This window comes from Plecotus auritus, assembly GCF_963455305.1.
Source record: "Plecotus auritus genome assembly, chromosome: 6".
NCBI classification, from domain to species: Eukaryota; Metazoa; Chordata; class Mammalia; order Chiroptera; family Vespertilionidae; genus Plecotus; species Plecotus auritus.
This window is the reverse complement of record NC_137773.1, coordinates 72,550,258-72,575,882: the sequence shown is the minus strand read 5'-3', so window position 1 is coordinate 72,575,882 and position 25,625 is coordinate 72,550,258. Positions and strand designations below refer to the sequence as shown.

The 25,625-nt window shown below is 41.2% G+C and overlaps 1 protein-coding gene across 8 annotated transcripts in view; it reads right to left on the bottom strand.

The window, feature by feature from the left end:
* The window catches only part of PALLD (palladin, cytoskeletal associated protein), a 407,210-nt gene that overhangs the window by 14,534 nt on the left and 367,051 nt on the right, over window positions 1–25,625 (bottom strand). For 7 of the 8 annotated variants that reach the window (XM_080676510.1, XM_080676507.1, XM_080676509.1 and 4 more), the window contains 5 exons: window positions 17,397–17,532; window positions 13,904–14,002; window positions 13,092–13,142; window positions 11,524–11,745; window positions 7,673–7,822 (listed from right to left, as the gene is read on the bottom strand). In XM_080676510.1, the coding sequence (XP_080532636.1) occupies window positions 7,673–7,822; window positions 11,524–11,745; window positions 13,092–13,142; window positions 13,904–14,002; window positions 17,397–17,532 (658 nt within the window). The remainder of the gene's footprint in view (window positions 1–7,672; window positions 7,823–11,523; window positions 11,746–13,091; window positions 13,143–13,903; window positions 14,003–17,396; window positions 17,533–25,625) is intronic. The other variant, XM_080676513.1, reaches the window with a different exon arrangement.

Genomic DNA, 25,625 nt, shown 5'->3' with positions numbered 1-25,625 from the left:
CTGTAAATATCAAATGGTACAGTAATCCACCCTTTTCTACCGGGCATACATAAAAAGACCTCCAATGGATAGTACCAAACTCTATATATACTGTGTTTTTTTTCCCTATACATATACCTAAGATAAAGTTTAATTTATAAATTAGGAATAGTAAGAGATTAACAATTATAACAATATACTATAATAAAAGTTATATGAATGTAGTCTCGTAGTCTCAGAATATCTTGTACTGTATGTATGAATATGCTGGACGAAGGGATGATTCATGGTCTGGTGGGGCAGAGTGGGACATCACACTACTCAGCTTATGAATGTAGCTTATGAATTGTTTATTTCTGGAATTTCTCATTTAATATTTTTGGACCACAGTAACTGAAACTGTGGATAAAGGGGACTACTGTACCTGATGTCATAAATTATCATTAAATTCACCATTGTGGTATTGTGTCACTAAGCACCTGAGACATATGTGCATGGACAAGGGGATTTTTAGGGGCCCCAGCAGCTTGGCTGACTCCAATCTAATTTTCCAAGTGGATATACTTTAAGGTATGCTTTTACCTCCTATTTTTGGGTTCTTTCAAATACCTCTTTTAACCAGTGCCTCCCCTGCCCCTCGGTGCTCTTAATGCTGAGATGAGCCCCAGGCATCTTCGTATGACACTCCCTAGGTCTGGAGTCAATCTGGGTTTGTAAACCAGTTTTGTACTTTATTGTTGAGTGACTTCAGGCAGGTAACTTAACTGGCTAAATTGCCTTATCTGTAAAATAGAACCATTTAGTTAATCCCTCATGGGTTCTTATGAAGGTTAAATGAGTTAATAGGTGTAAAATACTTGGTACTGTGTTTTACATGTATTCAATGCTCTAAATGTTGAATATAGAAATAATAACAAGATGGATATGAAGAATCCCTTAGAATTGTTTTGTTAAGTACAATGTTTTCTCCATGTAATGGAGTTCTGTCCCTCTTTCTGTCTCCTGCCCTTCCCTTTCTCTCTCATTAGGATGCAATTTACTCCAAAGGAAAAAAACAACAAAATACTCTTAACACAGGGGACAGAATATGTGGAGAGGAGATCAACCTTTTTAACTTTTGCTGGTGCTTGTAAAGTGCCACGCACACAGGAAGATTCAGGTGTTGGTTTATGTGAGGGCTGCATTTGAGGTAGGAGATGAAAGAAATATATCTTACTCCATTCTAACCATTTGACGATGGTTAGGGTAAGCTCTGCCTCCTGCCTTCTCAAAAAGAAAAAAAAAAGAAAAGGGTAAACAGGGTGGCATCCTACTCTAAGCATTACACAGTTCTACAATGTTTTCACTGCTACCTCTTAGAACCATATACATAACTACTGCCACAGATATTTCCTTAATTTCCCCAATTTAAGAAAAAGGAATGTCACCTTTTTACTCCTACATCATTCTTCACTTCTGAACATAAAGGGAAAGGGTATGGTCTTTGGGGGGCAGACTTATTAGTTTGATAATACAGTATTATGGTTAACTACAGTGTGGGCCAAATGTAGGTTTACAGTCGTGAGTACATAAAACAGAGTTTATTGTATTATTTATTAATCATTGTATTATTTTCCATATGAACAACTGTAAACCTTTCTTTGCCACCACCCTGTATATTATTAAATCAATAAATGACCAGGAACATTTAACGAACATGCAAACTAAAAAGATGTATAATTTTGACATTTGAAAGAAAAAATCCAGAATTCAGTGAAGCACTTTTGAAAAGATGCCTCTAGTGTGTACAATTGGAAGTGCAGGTTTTTAAGTCTGAATGTTTTACTTAGGAAGATCATACAACATTAGCATTAGGTAATTTTAATCATACCAATGTGCCAATTAACCCTAGTAATCATCACGAAGGCTTTGCTGCACATTAATGCAGCTACATTTGCTGTTAACTTTCTCATTTCTTTCTGCTTTATTAACACATGAAGTAATAATGGAAGTGAATATTTAAAGTGAAGATTGAAACGAGTCAAGCAACCTTATAATGCTAAAACAAAACACAATCAACAAACTATCTTTTTAAATTTAACTCAGCTGTGTGTTCCTTTTCTATTCGAAACAAATCCACAGTTTAAAGCCACAGTACAAGTAAGAGTTTGAATTCTTAAAGGGATTCTGTATTAAACATCTAGCTTGTAAAAATTGTTTGATGCCTCATGCATGCAAGGCCAATTATTTATATAATATGCAAATAACATTTATATTTCCTTGTTTGTGAAATGTAACTTGTGGCACACTTATCTTCATAAAAGCTTGCCACTTGTATACATAATGCAATTTGAGGAAACATCAAACTGCAAAACAGCCATTACTATCCAAGTGCGATACAGAGTAACCTAGCAACATAACAAAACAAAGTAAAACATTCGTGTTTAGATTTAGTTGTGTCTTAAATAGAGGATTACTGTCTAAAGTAAATTGTATTTGTGATCCTTATTTTGGCATTATGCTTGGTGCAACACTGCACAATCACTCATCATTTCACTGAACTATGGGATTGTTTTGGCCTCTAAGGAATTGCCTGAGTGGTACACGTCGTGTGTGATACACCGTCTAGTTTATGGTGAGGGCTGCAGAATTTGGATGTAGTCAGCAATACCTAACCTGTTTCTTATCCCCCAAAGACTAACCCAGGTGGGAAAATATTCTATACAATATTCTGCTGTACTTTAGTCTTTTCCTCTTTCTTTGGTTCTCACCCTTTCTCTCCTGGCTACTTGATGTAATTATTTCCCACTGCTCAGGAAAGCTCTGCCGTCTGTGTTCCATTATGAACCAGTTTTTCCACTCCAGCCTTTTCCTTCTCTCCCTTGGTCATTTCACACCATGTAGGCTACGGTGTACCAGGAAAAATAGGTGGTGGTGTCCCTTTTTCAAACCCCAAAACTTTAAAAATGTTAAACAATTTCCAGATAACCACAGGGCATCAAGAAAACAGGGAGTCAACTTCAGTTTTCTGTTGACTACATGTTATGCTTTTGGGATTAATATGTACCTTGAAAAATTTAGTTTTTTGAATTTTTTTCGATGCCTACTGTGTCATGCTTCTTTTAAATCATGGTTTAATTCACAAATTATAAGAATAGCAAAATACTTTAGTATACAATAACAGATGTTATAAAGTTGAGATTATGACACTGTTAAGCAACAAATAACTATGCCAAGGGTTAAGTAGAAAAATGGTCTGCCACTTGAGATGGTTTAAATACTTATGCTTTGGCCCTAGCCAGTTTGGCTCAGTGGATAGAGTGCCGGCCTGCAGACCAAAGGGTTCCGGGTTTGATTCCGGTCAAGTGCACACACCTTGGTTGCAGGTTCCTCCTCGGCTTGGGCCCTGGTCAGGGCTTGTGCAGGAGGCAACCAATGGTTGTGTTTCTCTCTGTCTTTCTCTCTTTCTTCCACTCTCCCTAAAAATCAATGGAAAAATATCCTCGGTGAGGATTAACAAAAAATACGCTTTGTTTTTCTAATGGGTAGTGAAGTTATTCTAGTGGGTAGTGAAGTTAATTTCTAGGTGACAACTCACAAAACCTACATCTGTCATATTTGGACATACTGTTACTGAAGTCCCCAAGATAGAGGAGTTGGCAACATACTCAGAAACTTGGAACAGCGACTACTACCAAGTGCTATAAATATTCTCTCACAGCGATTTCAACTTTAGGCATAAATGCCCACTTTTAGGATTTCCTCAGATTCTCTTCCTGAGTTTCCCCTGCTATGCCTGCCTTTGGTCACTTAGAGAGAAAAAGAGATTTTTAGCCTCACCCTTTTAATTAGAATAAAGGTCCAATCCACTAACCGTGGGAATTCTAGATATTAGGAGCGGCTCTGGTGGCTGACCACTGGGGTTTTTTGACTCTTGCTCCCTGAGAGCAGTCATATTATTATTTGCTTCATCACAGGAGTCCTGTGGCTCCCTCATGTAAATGGGTCCGCTTCTTTCTTTGTCTTCTCATCAAAGGGGAGTCAAGTCAAAGCACCAGTGAGGGTTAGATGGGGCTCCTCTCCGCAGCAGGCTCTCTTTGGGGCCTTCCCTTGGCCTTGAGTGTGCTGGGATCAGAGAGCAGCTGCTGCCTTCATGTGTGGCCCCCATCAGCTGGACTGTGGGCGTGGCTGTGCGCTAGCTCAGGGCTCCCTCCCCTTCACCAGAGCCCATAGCTGTGGCAGAACCATGTCTGCTGCCTTACTCCTTTCCCATGGGGGTGGTAAAAGGAAAAGCCAGGAGGTCAGAAGACCACACATCAGCAACATTTTGGGTAGAAATTCTATCCCAAACGGACTTGTTTACTCTCTAATGGTACTGTGGGAGCAGGGCACCTAGAAACAGACAGACGGACCCTTTATATCCTGGTTCCTCAGGCTTCTGCCACCTCTTTGGGCTGCTTCTCTAAGACAGGGTTATTGGGTGTCTTTGAATTAACATGACAATAACTAGCATTTATTGAAAGCAAAATATGTGCCAGGTAAACTGAGTGCTTTACATGTATTATTGAAACCAATCTATATATTAAAAAAACCTAAATGACCGATCTATATATAAAAAAACCTAAATGACCGAACAACCAGTCGCTATGATGTGCACTGACCACCAGGGGGCAGGTGCTCAATGCAGGAGCTGACCCCTGGTGGTCAGTGCACTCCCACAGCGGGAGCACTGCTCAGCTGACTGATGGGCACCAGAGGCCGGGTTCATGGCTGGCAAGTACAGCTGCAGTGGCGTGAGCCTGTCCCCCCTCCGCGGCAGCGCGGCTGGGCGGGAGTGGCACGGTGCCCCGCCCGGGCTTGGGCTCCTTCCCGGCCACCTGCCGCTTCACGCACTACTACATCCCTCAGGGGATATTGGACTGCAGGTTTTGGCTCAAACTGATCCCTGCAAGGATCGGGCCAAAACCAGCAACCCAACATCCCCCAAGGGGTCCCAGAGTGCAAGAGTACACAGCCTAGGTTGAGGGACCCCACCACTGCACAAATCTGTACACCGGCCTCTAGTAGTATTATAATTTCATAGAAGAGGAACAGAGAGGTTAAGTGACTTGCTGAAGGTCACACAGGTTAGGAGTGGCAGAGCTAGAACTCCAACTCGGGTCTGGTTGCTGCTCAAGTTCGTGCTTTTAACCTTTGAACTATATAGCCTCTAGGCTTTTCAGTACCTTCTTTTGGTTTCTATCCATTTCTCCTTTTCTTTATTTCCAAGGGGAATTAATCTTTAGCAGCCCTCTTTTATCTAGTGACCCATCATAGTTTAAATGCTCAGAGATCCTTGAGGCGGGGCTGCTGTCTTCAACTCTGCACACTTTCACGGGCCCTGCACAGGGAGACCTTCCCCTTTACAACTTTTTTACATATGAAAATTCATTAGTATAATTTGAAGAAGATGAGAAGTAGACTCATAATCAAAGTTTTAAACTGCTTACTCCAGTAACAGTTTAACACATTTGCCAGGGAAGTATGCCTGGAAATCCTTAGCAGGATCCCAGTACTGATATGTTTAAGGGACATGGTTAATTCTACCTCCATAATATATCCCAGCCTTCCTAGGGGAAAGAGGAATAAAGAGCCCAACAGAAAGAAATATTTCAGATTTTTGTTGAGTTCTCCACTTTTAAGTAGGCAGAGAACTAAAAATTGAAATTTGTTAATAGTCAAGGAAACATACTGAAAATATAGTAAGAAAAAAAAGTAGGTTCCACTTTTGTTCCCACAAATAAACATTAACATGTAACTTTTCAGTAAAGGTTGTGATTTTGACTGTTTTTCAAGGTGATGGCCATGTATTCATTGATTGAAACATTAGAACCTTGAGAAAGTGCACTAATGTGGAAACCGTCCACTGATGGAAGAGTTTGCTTTGCTCTGTCACAACCTAATTGGTAGATGATTTGAGGTTCATTCTAATCTTAGTATTACTCTAGAAATATATCTTTATACAACAACGTGATGTTAGGATAGGAGAACACTGAATAAATTTAAACATTTGTAAAATTATCTATCATTTTCTGACACTTAATATTTCCTTAAAAAGAAATATGGTATGATAGGAATGTTAAAAAATGATTTCAGAACAACCTCCTGAAAATGTAATTTTAGCTTTTTTTTTTAAAGGCATATTATTTACATGACTTCTGCCGACTTTGTAAAAATATCCTGTCACACAGTGAGTTCTTAATGTACAAAGTAACTTCTTAATCATTTTTGTGTCCCCAGCATAGTGCCTATAATATATAAGATATTCAATAAAAAAGAATTTGCAGTTTTGGAATGATAACATGATACCCAGGTAGCCGCCTATTAAATTCTAAGTAGTCAATTTTTTGATCCTAAATCAAAGGGCAAAAACAAGAGAAAACAGTTGGATGGAAACAAACAAAAAATCCTAAATGCTATAGTAGTCCCCGCTTACCTGCAGGAGAGCCCTTCCAAGACCCCCAGTGGATACCAGAAACCATGGTTAATACCAACGCTGTGTATACTATGCTTTTCCTCTACATACACACCTATTATTACATTTAATTTATAAATTAGGCACAGTAAGCAATTAGCGACAATAATAATAGGATACTTTTATAATAATATACTATAATAAGAGTTACGTGAATGTGATTTCTTTCTCAAAAAATCTCATTGTGCTGGACAAAGGGGTGATTCATGTCCCAGGCGAGACAGCATAAGATTTCATCATACTGTTTAGAAGGGCGTGAAATTTAAAGCTTATGAATTATTTCTGGAATTTTCCATTTAATATTTTTGGACTGCATTGACCACCAGTAACCGAACCTGCAGATTAGAGGGGACTCCTGTATATGGGCACTATCAGAATTATGATTTACACTTATACATTATTTAAATTCCATTAGATTTTGTGGGTATATATCTTTTAAATATTGTACTTTTTTGTTTTTTACTGTAGCATAATACAACTCACCCTTTTCTCCTTTTTTCACTTCATAGACTAAATCCTGTCTGAACTGATAGATGATTTATATTTTTTACTTATTTTGTTTACTGGCTTATTTTCTGCCTCAGGACTTTGTCTTGCCCATCACCTGTATCATAGGTGTACATATTAGGCCCTTGGTAGTATCTGTGGAAAGAAGGCACATCTGCACCAGACTTACTCATATAGAAAAACCCTTGGTGGAATAAATAAATACTTATGAAAAAAATAATTTTTCTACCCCTCCAAATGGAGATGGTGTAGAAATTGGGAAAATAGTTTCAAATCAAAGAGGTAATATTCCATCTTTTAATCAAACAGTTCCTCTGTTCAAATAAATGTCTGTAAGCATTAGACAGTTGACCCTTGAACACGTGGTGGTTAGGGATGCTGACCCCCTCCCGCATTTGAAAATCTCTGTATAACTTTTGACTCCCCCAAACTAATAGCCTCCTGTTGACTAAAAGCCTTACTGATAACATAAACAGTCAATAAACACATGTTTTGTGTGTTATCTGTATTATATATTGTATTCTTAAATATAGTAAGCCAGAGAAAAGAACTTAATAACATTTATTGCAATTACTGAAAACAAACAAAAAACCAACACCCCCACCAAACACACATATAAGTGGACCTGTGCAGTCCAAACCTGTGTTATTCAAAGGTCAGCTGCACACAGAACTGAAGCAAGACCTTCCTTACCTGAGGGTTTGCAGCCATAATGGTGTAGTTCCCATCATCATCTAGAGTGGAGGCTGTGGTGTGGAGAGAGCATGTCCCATCAAGATCTCTTTGAATGATGTAGTGATCATTCTTGGGAGAGATCTGCTTTCCATCTTTAAACCAGTAGATCTGTGAAAAGAAACAAGATTAAAAATTAAGGGTGTGTGTAGTACTGTGTTTGGGGGACTGATAAATAATAACTGTGTAGTCTGCAGAGCTGATCTGAGTTTTCACTTTTAAATGCTAATCGGAACATCTGAATAGGCAAATGAATTTTAAATGAAAAGAGTAGATAACGAGCAAATCTAATTATATTTTAGTTTTAAAAAATCATATATCCTCCTTTTACTTTTAAAAATATGTTTTAAGTAGGTATTTACAGCCATATATTATTTTTCTTTTTGCTTCCTTCTAATTGCAAATGTACTCAATTAGAAGGTAGTACTTGTACAGTGAAGGTAAAAAGGTTATTTTAGAGAACACAAACAGACCCAAAACTGTAATCATTCCACTGAACCATGTTAGACACTAAAATGGTGGTGAGGAGGGAGGCAACAGTTCAGGGCTGTTGGCGGGTGGAACTCTACTGCTTTAATTCCAGGTCAGGAGCATATGACCAAAGGTTCAAAGTTTGACAGTTCTTCCCACTACATTAAAAGAAAACACAATAGTATTTAAATGTAATAATTCTCAAATAATATTTTAACGGGTTGGTAGAAAATTAAATGTAAAAAATAAAGTAAAAATGAATCTCGGTGAAATAAAAAACATTTAAATGGTCATATGATATCTTCTGTAGATCCTCCTTCCTTCCTTCACTGGTCAATGGATCGCTCATGATTTTTGATGATTTCTGAACTACACAGTTGAAAGATAGCCCTAATATGATTGAAATGCTGCACTAATGCCTTCCCACCTCCAGACTAACTGGTAGGGAAGGAAATAAATCACTCCAATTTTAAGCTACAATAAGTTCTTTGTTGCCAGTTTTGTTCCTTGCAACCAAAAGCATTCCTAACAGATGAAAACTCCTTTAGAGCCTTCAGTTTTTAATGCCACATTGGCATTCAAATTCAACTCCCTGTCAGAGCCTTTGAAAAATCTTTTTGAAATGTCCATTTCAAAACATAGGAAAAGGCCTGAAACATATAGCCCTAAATAAGTGCATGAATAATCAGGGTCTGATTGCTATAACTTTTCCAACCTCTATTTTTCAATAGCTCCAAATTTACAGAAACTATTTTTAATCTCAAGAACCTAAAAATTAATCAACTAGACTAATAACTTTTAGTTCTAAAAAATTAAACTATATAAAGCATTATACTTCCATGACTGCTGATGGAACAGAGAAACTGTAATTAGTATCCAGTTCTTCAGAGTCATTTCCTTAATCGTATTTTTCACCTTCATTATACTTGGAATACAACTTTCAAATGAAATTTAAGAAACAGTTCCAAAATTTTACCAAGACTACTGTTTAGTCTTCTCATGACTCAGAACAAGCATGTCAAGGGCATAATATATTTTTAAAACATAATGAATGTTCCATACTTTAATAATCTTAATATAATTTATGCATATATCATGCAGAAAAGAAAAAGAGCAATTCTTCAATAAACCAGGGAGGGAAGAAAAAGAATGTCAATGAGTAAAGGAGGGAGGAAATAAGAAGGAAGGTTGAAGAAGAAAATCTAATTGAAAGTTATAAAAAAAAAATTTAAGCCTCTTAAAGCCAAGAAATATTTAAATTCGTGCTAGAAAAAACACAGTTCTGTTACTTACAATAGGCCATCTTCAAGTTGAACATAATATCCTTTAAGAATAGGAATCAGTAACCTTAGAACTACATCAGTGATCTTAAGCACTGAATAATGTTTAACATAGGATCTTTTATGATATTATGGAAGTTCAAGATATAATTTCTTATTCAGTTTCATTCATAAGCTGCCAATTTATTTTTAATGCATGCATTTGGCATCATGTTTGTGAATACACAGCAATTACCAAAATTATGCCAAGAATATAATAAAGAAGTTTTCTCTAATAACAGTTTATTTAGAAGTCTCCTTTTATTAGGAGTGGATATGGGTTTGAAAATTTAAGGCTTTTTTCCCCTCTATGTTTCTCTGACGCAGCCGTGGGCAAACTACGGCCCGCGGGCCGGATCCGGCCCGTTTGGCTGTTCTATCCGGCCCGCGGAGCCGAAAGAGTGGAGGGTTCTCTTGCTCTCCACTCCGCTCCTTTACTTTGAATTTATATTAGTTCACACAAACACTCCATCCATGCTTTTGTTCCAGCCCTCCGGTCCAGTTTAAGAACCCATTGTGGCCCTCGAGTCAAAAAGTTTGACCACCCCTGGCTATGGGCTTGGAATTTGGTTTTAGGGAAAGAATATGATAGTAAAACTTACCTTATTGAGAAAATAAAACAACAGTATGGAGCATTAACACACAGAAGTTTCAGGTATTTTCATATCACTTTCCCCTTTTCCATTCAACTGATTCTCATTTCAGCTCTTTTACACCCCTGGTAAGCTTTTAATTTCATTGCGTGTATTTTTCATTTCTGTGTGCTTACCTTACAAATTTGCCTTGTCTTTAGTATTGACCTGTTCTTTCTTAAACTTTCTATTCCTTTAAAAATTGCTTCAATCATTTTGAACAGTTATTTTATAGTCTCAAGATTATTCCATATAATGTGATTGACTTCTGTTTTCCTGTTTATTTCCTCATATGGGTTTGTAAGTTTTTACTAGGAACTCATTTTTTCTCCCTCCCTCCCTGTAGAAGTGTGCTATGCCCCAAACTGTCCTATGGGACAAGATAACTTTTGCTTGCTTCATCAGAAACCTAAGGATTTTAATTATCCTGGACTCAGTTTCTTATTAATTTCCCAGCTTTTGGCTCCATATTATGTGATAGGGTAAATTTGAAGTTTCAGTTTCTCATGGGTGTGTGTGTGTGTTTGTTTTTTTAATTCTCTCAAGTTCTAGGGAAAAGTGTTACTCTGTTACTGCTTTGCTGGGCTACTAAGCAGTTAATCTCATCTCCCTCTATCTGCATTTCTACATTTCTGTATGGAGCGGTCCCGGTTAGGTCAGCCCAGGCTTCCTGAGTACCAGATGTTCCTTTGATTATCCTTTCTCAACAGTATTCCCTCCCCCTTTGTAAATATAGGAAGTTTTGGTTTTATAATTAGCGGTAAGCATACTTTGCTGTATGGTACTGTGCACCAGGCTCATGTTCAAGCCTGGCCACTCACCAGCTCTCTGCCTTGGGGAAGTTAACTAGCCTCACTGAGCTCAGTTTAGTCATTTGCAGTTCGGGAGTAGCAATGATGACATCACATGAGTAAATGATGTAGGTGTATGAAAAGCTCTGTCAGCCGAAACCGGTTTGGCTCAGTGGATAGAGCGTCGGCCTGCGGACTGAAGGGTCCTGGGTTCGATTCCGGTCAAGGGCATGTACCTGGGTTGCGGGCACATCCCCAGTGGGAGGTGTGCAGGAGGCAGCTGATCGATGTTTCTAACTCTCTATCCCTCTCCCTTCCTCTCTGTAAAATATCAATAAAATATATTTAAAAAAAAAAAAAAAAAAAAGCTCTGTCAGTTATTCAATTCTATTTTTCAAACCCAAACTGTACCCGTTCCACCCTTATTGATTGCCAATGCTTCCTGAAGTTGGCTCTGAACTTACAGTACTTCAGGCATTTTACATCATGGGTATTGAGAAAGGTGGTCTGGATCTCTCTCCTACAATACATGCTGTAATTTGGAAACCAAACTCTACCTCAGAAAATATGACTCCTAAAAAGCCATGTTTTCAGCTCACCTTTGGCTTTGGATTCCCAGTCACTCTGCATGTGAAAGTTACAGGCATTCCCTCGTAGATCTTGTAATGTTTCAGCTTCATCTCGAAGACTGGTGCCACTCCATTTTCCACAGGCACATCCGCACAGTGGACTTCATCGCCTGATTCATCCACAGGAGACCTTTCCAGCCTGTACTCGATTTCACTGATGAGTCTCTGTTCACAGCTGGAGACTTTGTATTCCTGGATCAAACAGAGCAAGATCTTGTTAACAACCTCAATCCCTCGTGGTACAGTGTGTCCCGAGCCTCATCCCCTCTCCAATGAAGGCACTTAGAAGACAGTGATATTTTTACTACAGAGCCTACAATCGGGTCTGAGCCCACTTCAGTTGCATATGAAACAGAAAACATCTGGAAATAAGTGTATATTTCAAATTATCTTCATCCAAAAAAAGAAGTACAAAACTATGAAGATGAATTTCTCTTTTCTTTGGGGTGGGGGGCAGGGAGAAAGGCAATGGCTATATTTTTCTAAACTGTTCATAAAAATAAAGCATGCTGGAACACCGATTTCTCTCTGTGGGGAACGCTGATGCCGGGGGTGCACTTCTCCAGAAGGGCAACACCAGTACATGTGGCCAGCAGCTGCATCACTGTGCACAGCACCGTGTCAAACAGACCACAGAAAAGTGGCACCATGGTTTTCTTTCTCACTCAAAACAATCTGCAGCCATATAGCCTCTGAACTCCCGCAGCTCTGCAGCTATTAGGAACTATTTTCCACTCTCTTTAAAAGAAACATAGGATTGACAGTCTAATTAAGTGTTGGTTGCAAAAGCAAAGGCCCCACCATCATCCTGTGGTGATTAGCGTGGGGGCTGCAGTTGCTGGCTTACAAAGTACAAAGACGACAAGGCAGCCCATGATCTTTTCTACCCAATAGTAAGCAGAAGATTGTTTTAACTAGGTTTTCTCTGAAAGAAGTTACTCGACCTTTAAAAAACAGTTCATTGGCCTGAGAGAAGAAATACAACACTGTGAATAAAATTGCAAAAAATACACAAATTGCCCAGCCGGCCTGGCTCAGTGGTTGAGCATCAACCTGTGAACGAGGAAGTCTTGATTGGATTCCCGGTCAGGGCACATGCCTGGGTTTCAGGCTTGAACCCCAGTAGGGGGCATACAGGAGGCAGCTGATCAGTGATTCTGTCTCATCATTGATGTTTTTTTCTCTTTCTCCCTTTCCTTTCCTCTCTGAAATCAATAAAAATTATTTTAAAAAAATACTCAAGTTATTTTGTCTAATTACTATCAAATTAACCCATTTAAGAATTAGCACTTTTTCCTAGAAAGGTATGAGAAACTTTTCACAATTTAAAGTTCGGAGTATCCACTAATGAAAATCAAATTCAAGTTTGTAATAAATGACAAGAAAAAACACATTGCACTAATTTTGTCCATCTGGCATTAAATGAAAATAGACACTGTCATAGTATTTATGATTCATACATGGCAGCAAACAAGGACACACACAAGAAACTAGATAGAGTGAAAGACTGGAAAGAGAAGAAAGGTGAAAAGCTTAACCTTTTGACCATCCAGAGGACTCCCTACAGAAGCATGAGGAGACCCAATGTCCTGTAATGGCAGAAAAAAAGAAGTGAAGACTAATAATAGAAATAATAATCTAGCAAGAGTTTCAGTTTTTTTTAAGGGAGATTTTGCAGTAGCTATATTTAACACAGGAAAACCTTTCAGATCCATTTCTCTACAGACACAAGAAAGAGTTTACTTGATTTTTAAAACTTTAATATGGAGACAACATCTGGAAACAGAAGCAGTGGAGATTAAAAACAATGGCTAATATCAAATGACTTTTTTTTGGTAGTAACAGGAGAACATTTTAGGTTTTTTGTTGACTAGTGATTTATAACTATATCTTTATTTTCCTTCACTTATATATAACTATATAACTATATAAGTGAAGGAAAATAAAGATATAGTTTTTCTGTATGTAGATATTTTACTTTGACTAGATATTAAAAATGTAATTGGAAATAGTCACTAGATATTTCAAACAATTTCAAGGAAAGTAAGTTAAAATTATTTTGCATGAAAGCACAGGTCAGGAAAAACAGAAAGATACTTGAAAGGAGAAGAAACGGATCAATAAGAAGGTAAAAAGAACAGATTTCACTGACTGAAATAATTCTATGCATCATTTAACACAATGTCTGCCATATAGTATGTGCTCAATAAATACAAATAAAGTAATGCTTTTCTTTGACCTGCCCTGTGCTTTCCACAGAGTCAATCCCAAGAATAGTGTCCATAAAGACTAGGGGGAGAGGAGACACAGTAATTGTCAGTTTTCTACAAAGTCCAGAGGAACACAGTACCTGATTAGCTGTTTCCTCTTCTGGCTCCTGAATGTTAAAGACAGTTGCACTGTCAGCACCTAGTAATCGACGGGCCATTCTTTCCTCATACGTTAACCTCTAAACAGAGTAAATCACAAAAAATACAACATTAGGAAAATCACAGTTGTATACCACCTCATGAAAAAGAATGAAAACCCCCAAACAAACGAGTTTTGCTGTTTTCTGTAACTATATCTCCACCTGCAGATACCTGTGTGTAAAAGGAATCTGTTTCCTCCCCTGGCTTTAGTTGTCCTGACTTTCACAATCCCCCGTCCCTTCTGGTCCTAGTGGCCTAATCCAGTGTTGGGACGTGGGCTAACTAATCTTTCAAGCCACCACTGATTGAACACAAATTCAAGGTGAGTAAAATAAGCAACAAGGCAGAAACCACACAGAAAATGTGTGTCCCAAACTTACTCTTAACGATGAACATTGAGGCTAGCTGGCAGTGATGGGGTCTCACCTCTAAGAGCATTTTTCTAGGTTGCTGTGTAACATAGGGGAATGGAGGCAAATGGAATAATCCACAAAGAGTGACTGCACATGGCTGAGTTAGCAAACAGACTATGAAAGATACTTTCTAATTCTAATACCCACAATTCATGATTCTACTCAGAGGAAATCTGCTTGCCTATCAAGAAATGAAAGTAGTCATGTTTTTGCACCTAGCAACCAGCACTTTTGGATTTGGCCAAAACCATTTTTGCTAGGACAAAAGAAATACCAACATTTTTATTCTGTCTATTGGGCTGATTCCTGCTCTTGAGTAGTGATTTGAAAATGCCTTAGAATTATAGGTCTGGGATGAAATTTAAGAGACCATTTCCCCATCAGGGGCATTTTACAAACAACTATTTGACTGAAAATAAAGAATAATTAGTAAGGCAGGATCTAAAATATAGTACAGAAATTATTTTAGATAAACTTCTAAACTTCTGAATATGGATACAAATTCTATTGGGAACTCTCTCTAAATCAGAAAAATATGTGGGGTAAATTTATAATTTCCAATAACCGCTGGTTCCAGGCCCAACTGAAGCTGGGAATTGAAACAAGTCAAGTGCCAAATGACAAGCAGCCCTGAAGTTCAAATTATTTCATTTAACACGAAGGGCAGAGGACAAGAAGAGGCGGAGGTAGGTGTTTGGTGCATGGAGTGTCTCAGTCCAGTATGTTATTATATAAATTAATTTTCTCATGTTTCTTTTAAAAAAATATATTTTTACTGATTTTAGAGAGGAAGGGAAAGGGAAAGATAGAAACATCAATGATGAGAATCATTGATTGGCTGCCTCTTGCATGCCCCCTACTGGGGATTGATCCCGCAACCCAGGCATGTGCCTTAGACTGGAATTGAACCCGGGACCCTTCAGTCCCCAGGCCGACCCTCTATCCACTGAGCCAACCGGCGAGGGCTATTTTCTCATGTTTCTAAAAAAAAAAAAATAAATAAAAATAAATGAATTCTGCTCCCTTAAAAGTCTTCCTGAAGTTCATGGAGAACTGCATCAACAGCAGAGAGAGGACTGAAATAATTCCCACTCTGTTCCTCATAAGCAGAGACATCAATTTGACACATAGTCCTTCATCTGAATGCACCAGCATCATTAGAAGCCCACTTTGCTCCACAGTTTTGTTTCTAAGCACTGTGCCATGTAGGTACACAAGCCCTGTCTTTGGAAGCCAAAAAGAAGTCACAATAATATGTAACATTAGGGAAAGTTGCTTGAGGGTCCTATTTTCTAAAAGGGGAAGCCTTACTTTCCTTGTCCTTTTAAACTCACCAATATGGAAATCTATAGCCCTTATTGTGATATCATTCACTGGGAAATATATATACATATATATATGAATGATACGTAACATAAATAAAAATACTATATACATATAATATACATAGTATGCTATAATATCTTATAGAAGTCTTACTTTAACCAAGAGACTTTTAGTCCATAAAGAACATTTAAACAGACAAAAAGGAAAAAAGAGATAGAAACTGGAGAGGTGCCATTCCTTACCTGGCCTGAAAAAGTTCCCATAAGCACTTGTTTTAACCTTTCTAAGGCTTCCATTGACAGAGCCAGAGAAAACGTCCCGAATATGTGCACGGACACACGCAACCATTCCAGGGAGAAGCATTTCCCTTTGTAAAAGTCTGTTCTCAGTGAGATGAGTAACTAACACAAGATCTCATGAGAATTTTAGTCTTCCTGAACTCAGATCAGGATGCCCTAATAATTAAAATCAGCATTCAAAACCTCTATGTTCCCCACCTTCCTAATCAAACAAGGTCTGTTCTCACATTTTTAGTTCTCGATGCTTGATAATTAAAATTCCTAGAAAACATAATTAGCACTGTGAGATTTCTATTCTGAAAAAGGTGTCTGAGAGGGAGACTTTATACAGAGGCCCTTTTCCTCTTGTACTTAAAGCCAAGCACATTTTCTGGTGCTAATTCCATAATAGAGCCACACAAAGGCTCCTTTCCTTTATTGGGGAAATCTTGCTAGACTTGCGTTTCCTGTCCCCTTAAAATATTCTGATGTGATAAGGGTCAGTAAAAAACATAAAAAACCAACAGCTGATGAGGAAACATTTAAGTCCAATGGAGAAATCTTTACAATTCTGCAGCCTTCAAACATTATTATTTTTCTTGAGTCTAGTTGTCTTGCTCTGACAAACCAGAACAAGACTGAAACAGCCTTACTCTTTCAGATTACCAAGTCAATAGTGATCGTCTAGTGCAGGGATCCTCAAACTTTTTAAACAGGGGGCCAGTTCACTGTCCCTCAGACCGTTGGAGGGCCGGACTATAGTTTAAAAAAAAAACTATGAACAAATTCCTATGCGCACTGCGGGCCCGGGACGAGTCGGCTGCTAAGCAGGACAGGCAGCGGCACCTGGTGGGCCGGATAAATGTCCTCGGCGGGCCGCATGTGGCCCGCGGGCCAGAGTTTGAGGACCCCTGGGTGGAATAGAACTGGACGCCAGCAATGATTTCCTTAGTAAAGGTATTTTTTGTGTAGCATCAGTACGTGCCATAGAACCCCAATTCTCCTTTTGGTACTTGAATTCCAATTTGCTGCTTTGGGGTAGATACAGATTGCTCCAGAACACACCTTCTCCCTCCCTCCTCACCCCTTCCCTTCCCAGGGGTTTGTTCCTTTTTCTTTTAACATCACAGTTCTGCATTTATTCTACCCCAGACCTTAAAATCAGCCCTTCTTCCTTTATCTCCAACTTGCGATCCTGACTCCAATAATAGTTTATGGAATAACAGAAGGAAGCCATTTCACTGTCTCCTTTTCCCCGGATTTAAGTCATTATAATAAGAGGAATGTAGAGATCCAAAGGCAATAAAATCAAGTTTGTGGACAAATCTTAAAAACCTAAGTCTTAGTGAAGCCAGGGAAGAGCTCTCTGATGTGGGGAGCACGCGTTCCAAGCCCAGGCCCCCGTTTCTCCATACCGGCTGGCCGTTGTTCAGGAGGTCCTCCTTGAAGCGCAGTTTTCGTTCCAGGTCTTGAATGACAGCGTCCTTGGTGCCCTGGATCTCCTCATCAGAGGCTATTCGAGCAGTTCTGCTGGCCTTCTTTGGAAATCCCCTGCAGGGCAGAAGCACAAGGCGGTATAGTCCTTTGTCAGGCATATCAATCCAAGTTGAACATTCAAGGCCAGCAAAGAAAGGGTACATGTGTCAGCGTGTTTCTTCCCACTCTTTTTTTAAATACTACATCTATTCCAACTAATTTTGGAAAGAACCATGAAAGCTGGATTCGGTGTTCAGGTAACACTAATTGGAACCCGTTTTCAGAAGAAGTTCAGACATCTTAGGGGAGTTTGCCTCGGTGGTTAGATAAATGCGAAGGTTAGTGAAGGCCTGTGTTCTAGCTCTAAGGAGGTAGCCATGTAAAGGGAAAATAGGATGTGATTTGTAATCAGACCTAGGCTTAAAATCTGGCTTTGTCTTGTATTAAGATTGTGACTTTGAGCCAGTTTCTTAACGTTTCTTATGAGCAGGAATAAAAATATATACCACATCTGACTGCTGAGATGATTTGAAAGAGAACATATTTTTCTTTCATACTTTCATTAATTCAATGCTTTCAGTTCTCTGAAATGAATGGATTCAACAACAGTACTTAGCCCACTCTAAGCAGGTGCTGAGTTTGTTACCTTTCTGTCTATCCTACCTTGATTAGGGAAGATGTTCTATACTAGAGGACCTGGAAGGCCTGCAGGTCCTGCTGTGCTAGGTGCATCCCAAGCCTCCTAAACCTCCTCTCAGGATAGGTGACATGCCAGAGCCTTTCTCTCCAAGATCCTGAGCCACGTGAGCCGGGGCCTTGGTGCTGGGTGCTTGAGCGTGTGGCATCCACTTTTGTTGGTGCCTTAAGCAATTTCCTATTTCTCCTACTTTCCCTCATAAGGCTGAGGGTAAAGATTAAGGAGAAATGGCATACCTGTACCATTGCCTTCTGAGGTCCTGCACCTGGTCTTCCCAACAGCCATTCTCTCCTCCTGTCCACTCCCCCTTGTTTTCTTGCTGTGCTCCCTCTGATTTTGTTGGATGTTGATCCTTCAATGTGCTTGGGAAAGGTGATCCCCACCCCTCTCCAAACCCAGGGTTGGTTAATCTAAGTCAGTTTGAGTGGTCTTAATCCTCTGGATAGTAATGAGCCAGAGGTCTGTGGTAGAGCCCTAGCCAATGAGATAGGGGAATAGAGGTGGGAGTGAGAGGGTGCGGTGCCCCAGTTAAAAACTCCCCATCTCTAAAAAGAGACACATAGGAGGAAATGTTCCTCTTCTGTCACTATGTCCAAAGTGTAATGCTCCAAGCTGCTGCATCCACTTCGTGACCATGAGAGGAGAGCCCACGACATGCCCATGACGACAGCTTCGAAAGAAGAGCCTGTGTCCCTGATTGTTTGGGGGACACTGTTAACCTTCCATGGAACTGCCTGACCCCACTTGTTATGCTAAACAATAAACCTTGCGCATTTAATCTGGTAGTTGAGCCTTCTGTTACCTATAATGGAAAAATTCTGATAGCTTTTCCAGGTCCTTCCTTTTTAGTCATTTTCCCCTGAAGTTCAAATAGGATGATGTTAGACATTGGTTAAAAAAAAACAAAAAACAAATAAAATAAAATATTGTGACATCCTGTGTTAGTAATATCAAAGTGGTTAGTCAAACTTTAAATTGCTCCCTGGGATGGGTCTTGATTTTTAAGGAGCTGGGCAATGAATTTGGGGCATATTAATAGCAAGGGCCTTAGGAATTATGATTTGCAACCCTTTAACAAAAATGCACATAGTTTGCCAACTTTCCTAAGCCCGGAGCCTCTCTCCCTTACCCTTTCTCTCGGGGCAATGTCACCAGCCTAATGTCTCCTCAGAAAGGAGGGCCCTAAGTCGACCCACTAACTACGGCACTATGTTTATTTCCTTCATAACCCTTACCACACGTGAGCATTACATGTCCTGATGGCTGCTCTCCCACCATGCGTCCTCTGTTAATCACAGTGCCTGTCAAAGAGCAGGCCTCCAAAGCACATGGTGGAGTGAGTGCAGGGATGCACTGTCTCCATCTCCAATTCGGTCCTCTCTCTCTGTTCCCTCCTCAGGCAAGAACATTTGTTCCAGAGCCATGGGACATCGAACCACACGTAACAAGTCAGGTTCAGAACAAGTAAAAACATTACACAGTTTTGGAAACAAAGTTCTTCGTTGATTTTGACTACAACCTTGCATCTGAGAACTAGAAGAGCTAGGTTCTCAAGGCACCTGAAAGCTGGTCCTAAAGACAGGGAGCTCATTGAACACCAGCTTTATTGGGAACACACATGTTCCCATTATTCATTTGCACCTGACACCATAAACCAGTTGCACAACTGTGTGACGGTGAGCAGCCTCGATGACAGGAGGCTTGCCCGGTGTCTGCAGGCAGACATGCCGAGAGCTGTGTTCTCTGCACAGATGAGCATGGAAGGGGCAAAAGGATGGCTATCAAGGGCAAGATGGAGTCCTGAACTAGAGAGGCAGGGAACTGTGTTTTTAAAAAGACAGTTGCAGTTCTCTTGGACAAGTAAACACCTGTCTATTTACTACGGAGTAAGTCCTGTCACTTCAAAGGCGTCTCTCAGTACGCTTGCCTCTCAGGGGACCTAAGGACCACCGCTCTAGGACGTTACACGCAGGGGACATTCACTTTGGCATGGGTTCCTGCCACTCGGTGTTTTATAACTTCAGATACAATTACAGCTACTCTTTGATCCAAATATAAACCCCGATGGTTCTGTATTTCTTTTTTAACAAGCCAATTCCCTAAGCATAGGAAGATCACCAGCATTCGAAAGGCATTTACTTCATCCCTGTTCCCCCTATTTTTAAAGATTTATTTTCCCTTACAGAAATTTAAGGTACACGTATTTTCTTGATTCTGAGCAATTAACACTGAAATAAATGAAGCAATTGGAAGATTTTTAAATGCACAACTCTCATAGCATTATTGGGAAAATTACATGAGTGATGTATAGCTTACAGAAACTAGCTAGCATGGAAGTGAACCCCAGAGATGAGATTGGCCGAGGGAAACGGAATGAAAGAGGGAAAGGAGGTAAAAAAAAAAAAAAAAAAAAAAAGATGCCAAGAACCCTGGGCTAGAGTTTCCAAAAATGTGGAATTAACCTTTACTGATGGCCTTTTCAGTGCTCAACTCTGCTCTAGGAATACAATGCTGAACAAAACTTAAGTGACTATACTCACAAAACTTATATTCTACAGGAGAGAGAGGGAGAGGGAGAGGGAGAGAGAAGGAAGTAGAGGAAGGGTGGGAGGGAAGGGGAGGAAGGGAGGATGGAAGGAAGGACATATCAGGAGGTGGTCAGCACTGTGAAGGGACAGGAGTGTGAGGAGATGACTAGACAGTGTGGTTAATCCCAGTTCTGAGCAGCTGACACTACAGCTGAGGCCCAGGTGATCGGAAGGTGCCACCTGTGTGAGGACCTATGGGAGAGCTGGGCAGCACAAAGATCCTTGCCAGAATGAGCCTGGCAGGGTTGACAGGGTGTTGTGAGCCTTGGGGAAAGTTACAGGCACAGGTTACAGTATTTCTCACACTTGTTTTAATATGGAACCTTTTCTCCCCCAGAGAGTATTTCATTTGGACCAATGTAATTCAGGAAATACTTAGAAATTGTGTTAGAAACTGAGTACAGAGTTAAGGGGTTAGTATATAAAGTTTGGGTTAAGAACCAAAATGGAGTATTTGGAAGGGGGAGGCACCAGGAAAGAAAAGTAGTTACAAGTTTTTGAGGCAAAGTTTTGGTAAATGGGTGGTTTTCCTATAAAGCTAAATCTGTGTTGGAGTTCAAGGTAAAATGGCTGTGGTTTGTTCCCCCAGATGGCCCCTACTTTTGATAAATGAAGAGCAACAACTCGTCAGGAAATAAAGAGTGATGACAAAGATGATTTGTACAATTAAAAAGTAAAATGCTTATTCCAAGAAAACCATTATCCAAAGCAGCACCCTTCACAAAACCCTTACCCAGAAGCAAACCTCAACCACTAACCAGTCCATCCAAGCCTCCCACACACAGCCTTCAGTCGTTCACACACTCAGCCCCACTGTGCAGAAAGCAGCACTATTTACTCTGGCTTCAACAGTAAGTCACTTACCGTTTAAAAATAATACCCATGTGGCGGGGGTGGGGCAGAACCCTCTCAAGCATGTATGCAAGCATCTGGGAGGTCAAATCTTCCAGATTCAACCACCACCAAATCCCAGAAGATTCCCGCCTCCCCACCCTCCTCCCCCCCCCCCCCCCGCCGCCCCGACCTTGGCTACTGAATAATCTTAAGAGCATCCTCCCCTTGATATACTAGTCTAGGTCAACTCGGTCAGTGTATTTCAGGAACTCAAATCTCCAGAGTACAACACTGATTTAAGAGGTCGTGAACCTGTCTAGCAGCTGGAGAAAATTTTTAACTACTTAGAGTCCTCTCATAGTCAGTGATTATCTAATGGTAACGAAATTCCGCAACAGTCCAGAGTGAGCAAAATCATTAACGTGTTGGCATTTCATTATCCCTCATGTTTAAGAAAGTAATATGTCAATTTATAAAAGAGCCCAAAATGGTGCTCGCTTAGGCAGCACATATACTAAAATTGGAATGATACAGGGATTTGCATGGCCCCTGCACAAGGATGACATGCAAATTTGTGAAGCGTTCCATATTTTTAAAAAAAGAGCCCAAAATATACAAACTGAGTTTTTGTATATCTAAAGCCAAAGTGATTAGAGTACAGTGAGCACCTGAAGCTCATGCTTAGGGAAAATAGATCAATTTATACTAATATTAGCTTCTCTTCACATCCTCTTTTGGGTTCTCTAAAGAATAAACACACACCTGTGTGCTACACCTATTTGTTAACCCCATATAACTCCATATAGAACCATCCAGGATGGAGCGGGTCTCATTCTGAGCAGACATTTTAACAGAATTGTCACTAGTCACAGCAGACCCTGAGACCTCTCCTGCTAATTTGCTGGGACATACTTGCCCAAGGTTGGTTGCAACTTTGTGTAGATTCCTCTATGGCACAGGACCCTAATGAGCCCAATGACAAGGCCCTGGGGCAGCCCCCAACCCTCTCAGCATCCGCCTCTAATGGAGATTGACAAGGCCCTGCCCACCAGTCTCCTGCAGGACAGGAACCCTGGGTCATGTCTGCAGAGTCCAATGCAGCTTTTGTCTTTTCTACTAGTTACTATCCAACCACTGTCTTGACTGGAAAACTGAAGTGCATCTGCATCTGTTTATGAACTTTCCCTTAAGGCTCGGGCAATTTCACTTTGTTAGTCTGCAGCAGTTTTCTTTCATGATATCTAATAAAAGAGTAATATGCAAATTAACCACCACTCCTCTACACCCACAAGCCACACCCACCAGCCAATCAGGAGTGAGTATGCAAATTAACCCAACCAAGATGGCTGCAGCCACAGAGAGAGCAGGAGGCTTGGGTTTCCCTGGCAATGGTGGAAGCCAAGCTTTTTGCACACCCTGGCCGGCCCAGGCCTCCACTCGAGGCTACAAAGTGTCAATTATAGAAGATAAATAAATCCCAACAAAAATGGCGGCAGCCACGAAGCTGGAGAGAGCAGGAGGCTAGGGTTGCCCCCGGCGATGGAGGAAGCCAAGCTTCTGAAGCCCTGGCCTGCCTTGGCCTCCACTCAAGGCTACAAAGTTTCAATTATAGAAGATAAATAAATCCCAGATACCAGGGCCTCCGCTTGGGTTGCCGGGGGGCGTGGCTGGCCTGCAAACCACCACAGGCCCCTCGCCCAGGCCACCCCATGCCCCAAGGGAACCCCCACCCTGATCTGGGACACCCTTCAGGGCAAACCAGCTGGCCCCCACCCGTGCACCAGGCCTCTATCCTATCTGATAAAAGAGTAATATGCAAATTGACTGTCACTCCAACACACAAGATGGCTGCCCCCATGTGGACACAAGATGGCCACTACAAGATGGCCAGCAGGGGAGGGCAGTTGGGAGGGACCAGGCCTGCAAGGGAGGGCAGTTGGGGGCGATCAAGGCTGCAGGGGAGGGCAGTTAGGGGTGACCAGGCCGGCAGAGGAGGGAAGTTGGGGGCAATTGGGCCTACAGGGAAGGGCAGTTGTGGGGGACCCAGGCCTGCAGGGGAGAGCAGTTGTGGGGGGACCAGGCCTGCAGGGGAGGGCAGTTAGGGGTGACCAGGCCTGCAGGGGAGGGCAGTTAGGGGCAATCAGGCTGGCAGGGGAGCAGTTATGCATCAATCAGGCTGTCAGGGGAGTGGTTAGGGGGTGATCAGGCTGGCAGGCAGAAGTGGTTAAGGGCAATCAGGAAGGCAGGCAGGCGAGCAGTTGGGAGCCAGCAGTCCTGGATTGTGAGAGGGATGTCCAACTGCCTGTTTAGGCCTGATGCTACCGAGGGGTCCCAGATTGGAGAGGGTGCAGACTGGGCTAAGGGGCACCCCTTCCCCCCCATGCACGAATTTCGTGCACTGGGCCTCTAGTTAAGAAATAACTCATCAGATGTTTTAGAGATAAACCGGGCAAGTCATTAGATCTAATGACTATCCTCCTTGCTTAAGCTTATTCTAGCACCCTGGGAAATCCCTGCACCTCTCGGTGCCTGTCACCTTGAATAAGGAGTGTTCCCACCTACCTGTTTCTTATAAACGGGGAGGGGGGTGGGGAGACAATGAGATCAAGTCTATAAAGGGCCGAGTGCCTGCAGAATAAAAGCTCTCAATACATCTGTATAAAGGCTCTTACTGAGACCTGCTTTTATTCTTGACAAACATGGGGTGATGTTTCAAACCAAAGCCCTACTTCTAGAAGTGAGGCAACAAAGAACATGCAATAGTGCAGCACTTTGGCCATGGGGCACCCCTCTATGAGAACAGATGCCAAGAATATCAAGGTGGGCAAAAAACACAGTGCCAGTCAGTCCTTGGGCTGGATCTGGTGAAGTTCCCCTCGAGGGTGGCCCAGCCGCTCAGAGACCAGCACAGACAGGGCTGCAGCACTGCCTCCGGGTGCCATTCCCAAGTCCTCAGGACTCCACCAGCTCTCAGGGCTGATGGACTGGGTTGCGTAGAAGAACAGGGTTACAGCAATGGAAGCTGTAAACCTGTCAGCAATTGTGAGGGGAGTGGAAGACATTCCTTCTATAAAAGTGCACACATTTCTTTCTAAGGCATGTTCTCCTCGCTGCCTCCATCTGAGATCCAGTCACCTTAACATCGCGTGTGTCCGCAGCTTTGAGGAGGGCGGTATTTCCTCTGCTGGTGATCCCTGAATCTTCGGGAGGAATGTGGCCGCCTGATGAAAGGCACCAGGGGTTCCCCAAACCGTACTCAACCAGCAACTGAATGCCGCCGCTTCCAGGCTGCTCGCTCCCGTCTGTCTTCCTGACCGGGGTTTATCACAGGGACCCATGGCCTGTGTTCCCCGCCTTGACCTCTGCGACCCAGACATTTGAGAAATAGAACCTTATCTCCACAGACCATTTTGAAAGTTAGTAAATAACCAACCTATTCTTTAACAAGTTGGACAATGGTAAACATGCAGACAGGTTAAAACGGCTGGTATGCAGCTGAGTCAGAAAACAGGTATCTGAAATTTATAAAAATTTTGGTAAAACAAGGCAGGCCAAAAAAAAAACCTAATGTTTTTCTAGTTCCCTGAGATGTGTCATCCATCTATTTACTACAACTTGACACATACACCAGAACCATCCAATTAGACGCAGGGGTGGGCAATGTCTGGCCCGAAGGCCACATAAAGCCTGAGAAATCATTTGGTCTGGCCCTGCCAAGGCATTAGGGGTGAGTTAATTAAATGTTTGACCAAATATAGCAGGTTAATTTTTAAGTTGATAATTTTGTATGGCCCACGCATGATGTTATACATATCCAATTGGTCCTTGACAGGAAAAGGATTCCCCACCCCTGAATTAGAGAAATAACACACACAAGTGACGCTGAATTTGCTGTCACAATGACCACGAGTAACCTATGACATATGAATGAAAGTAACTGAAAAGATTCATCTCACAAGAGTTTGGCAGTTCCTCCAAGTTCAAGGATGCCAGTTAGTTGTGGCAGCCCTGAAAGTCTTTTGCAAGTTATGTGGCTTACTATCTTATAT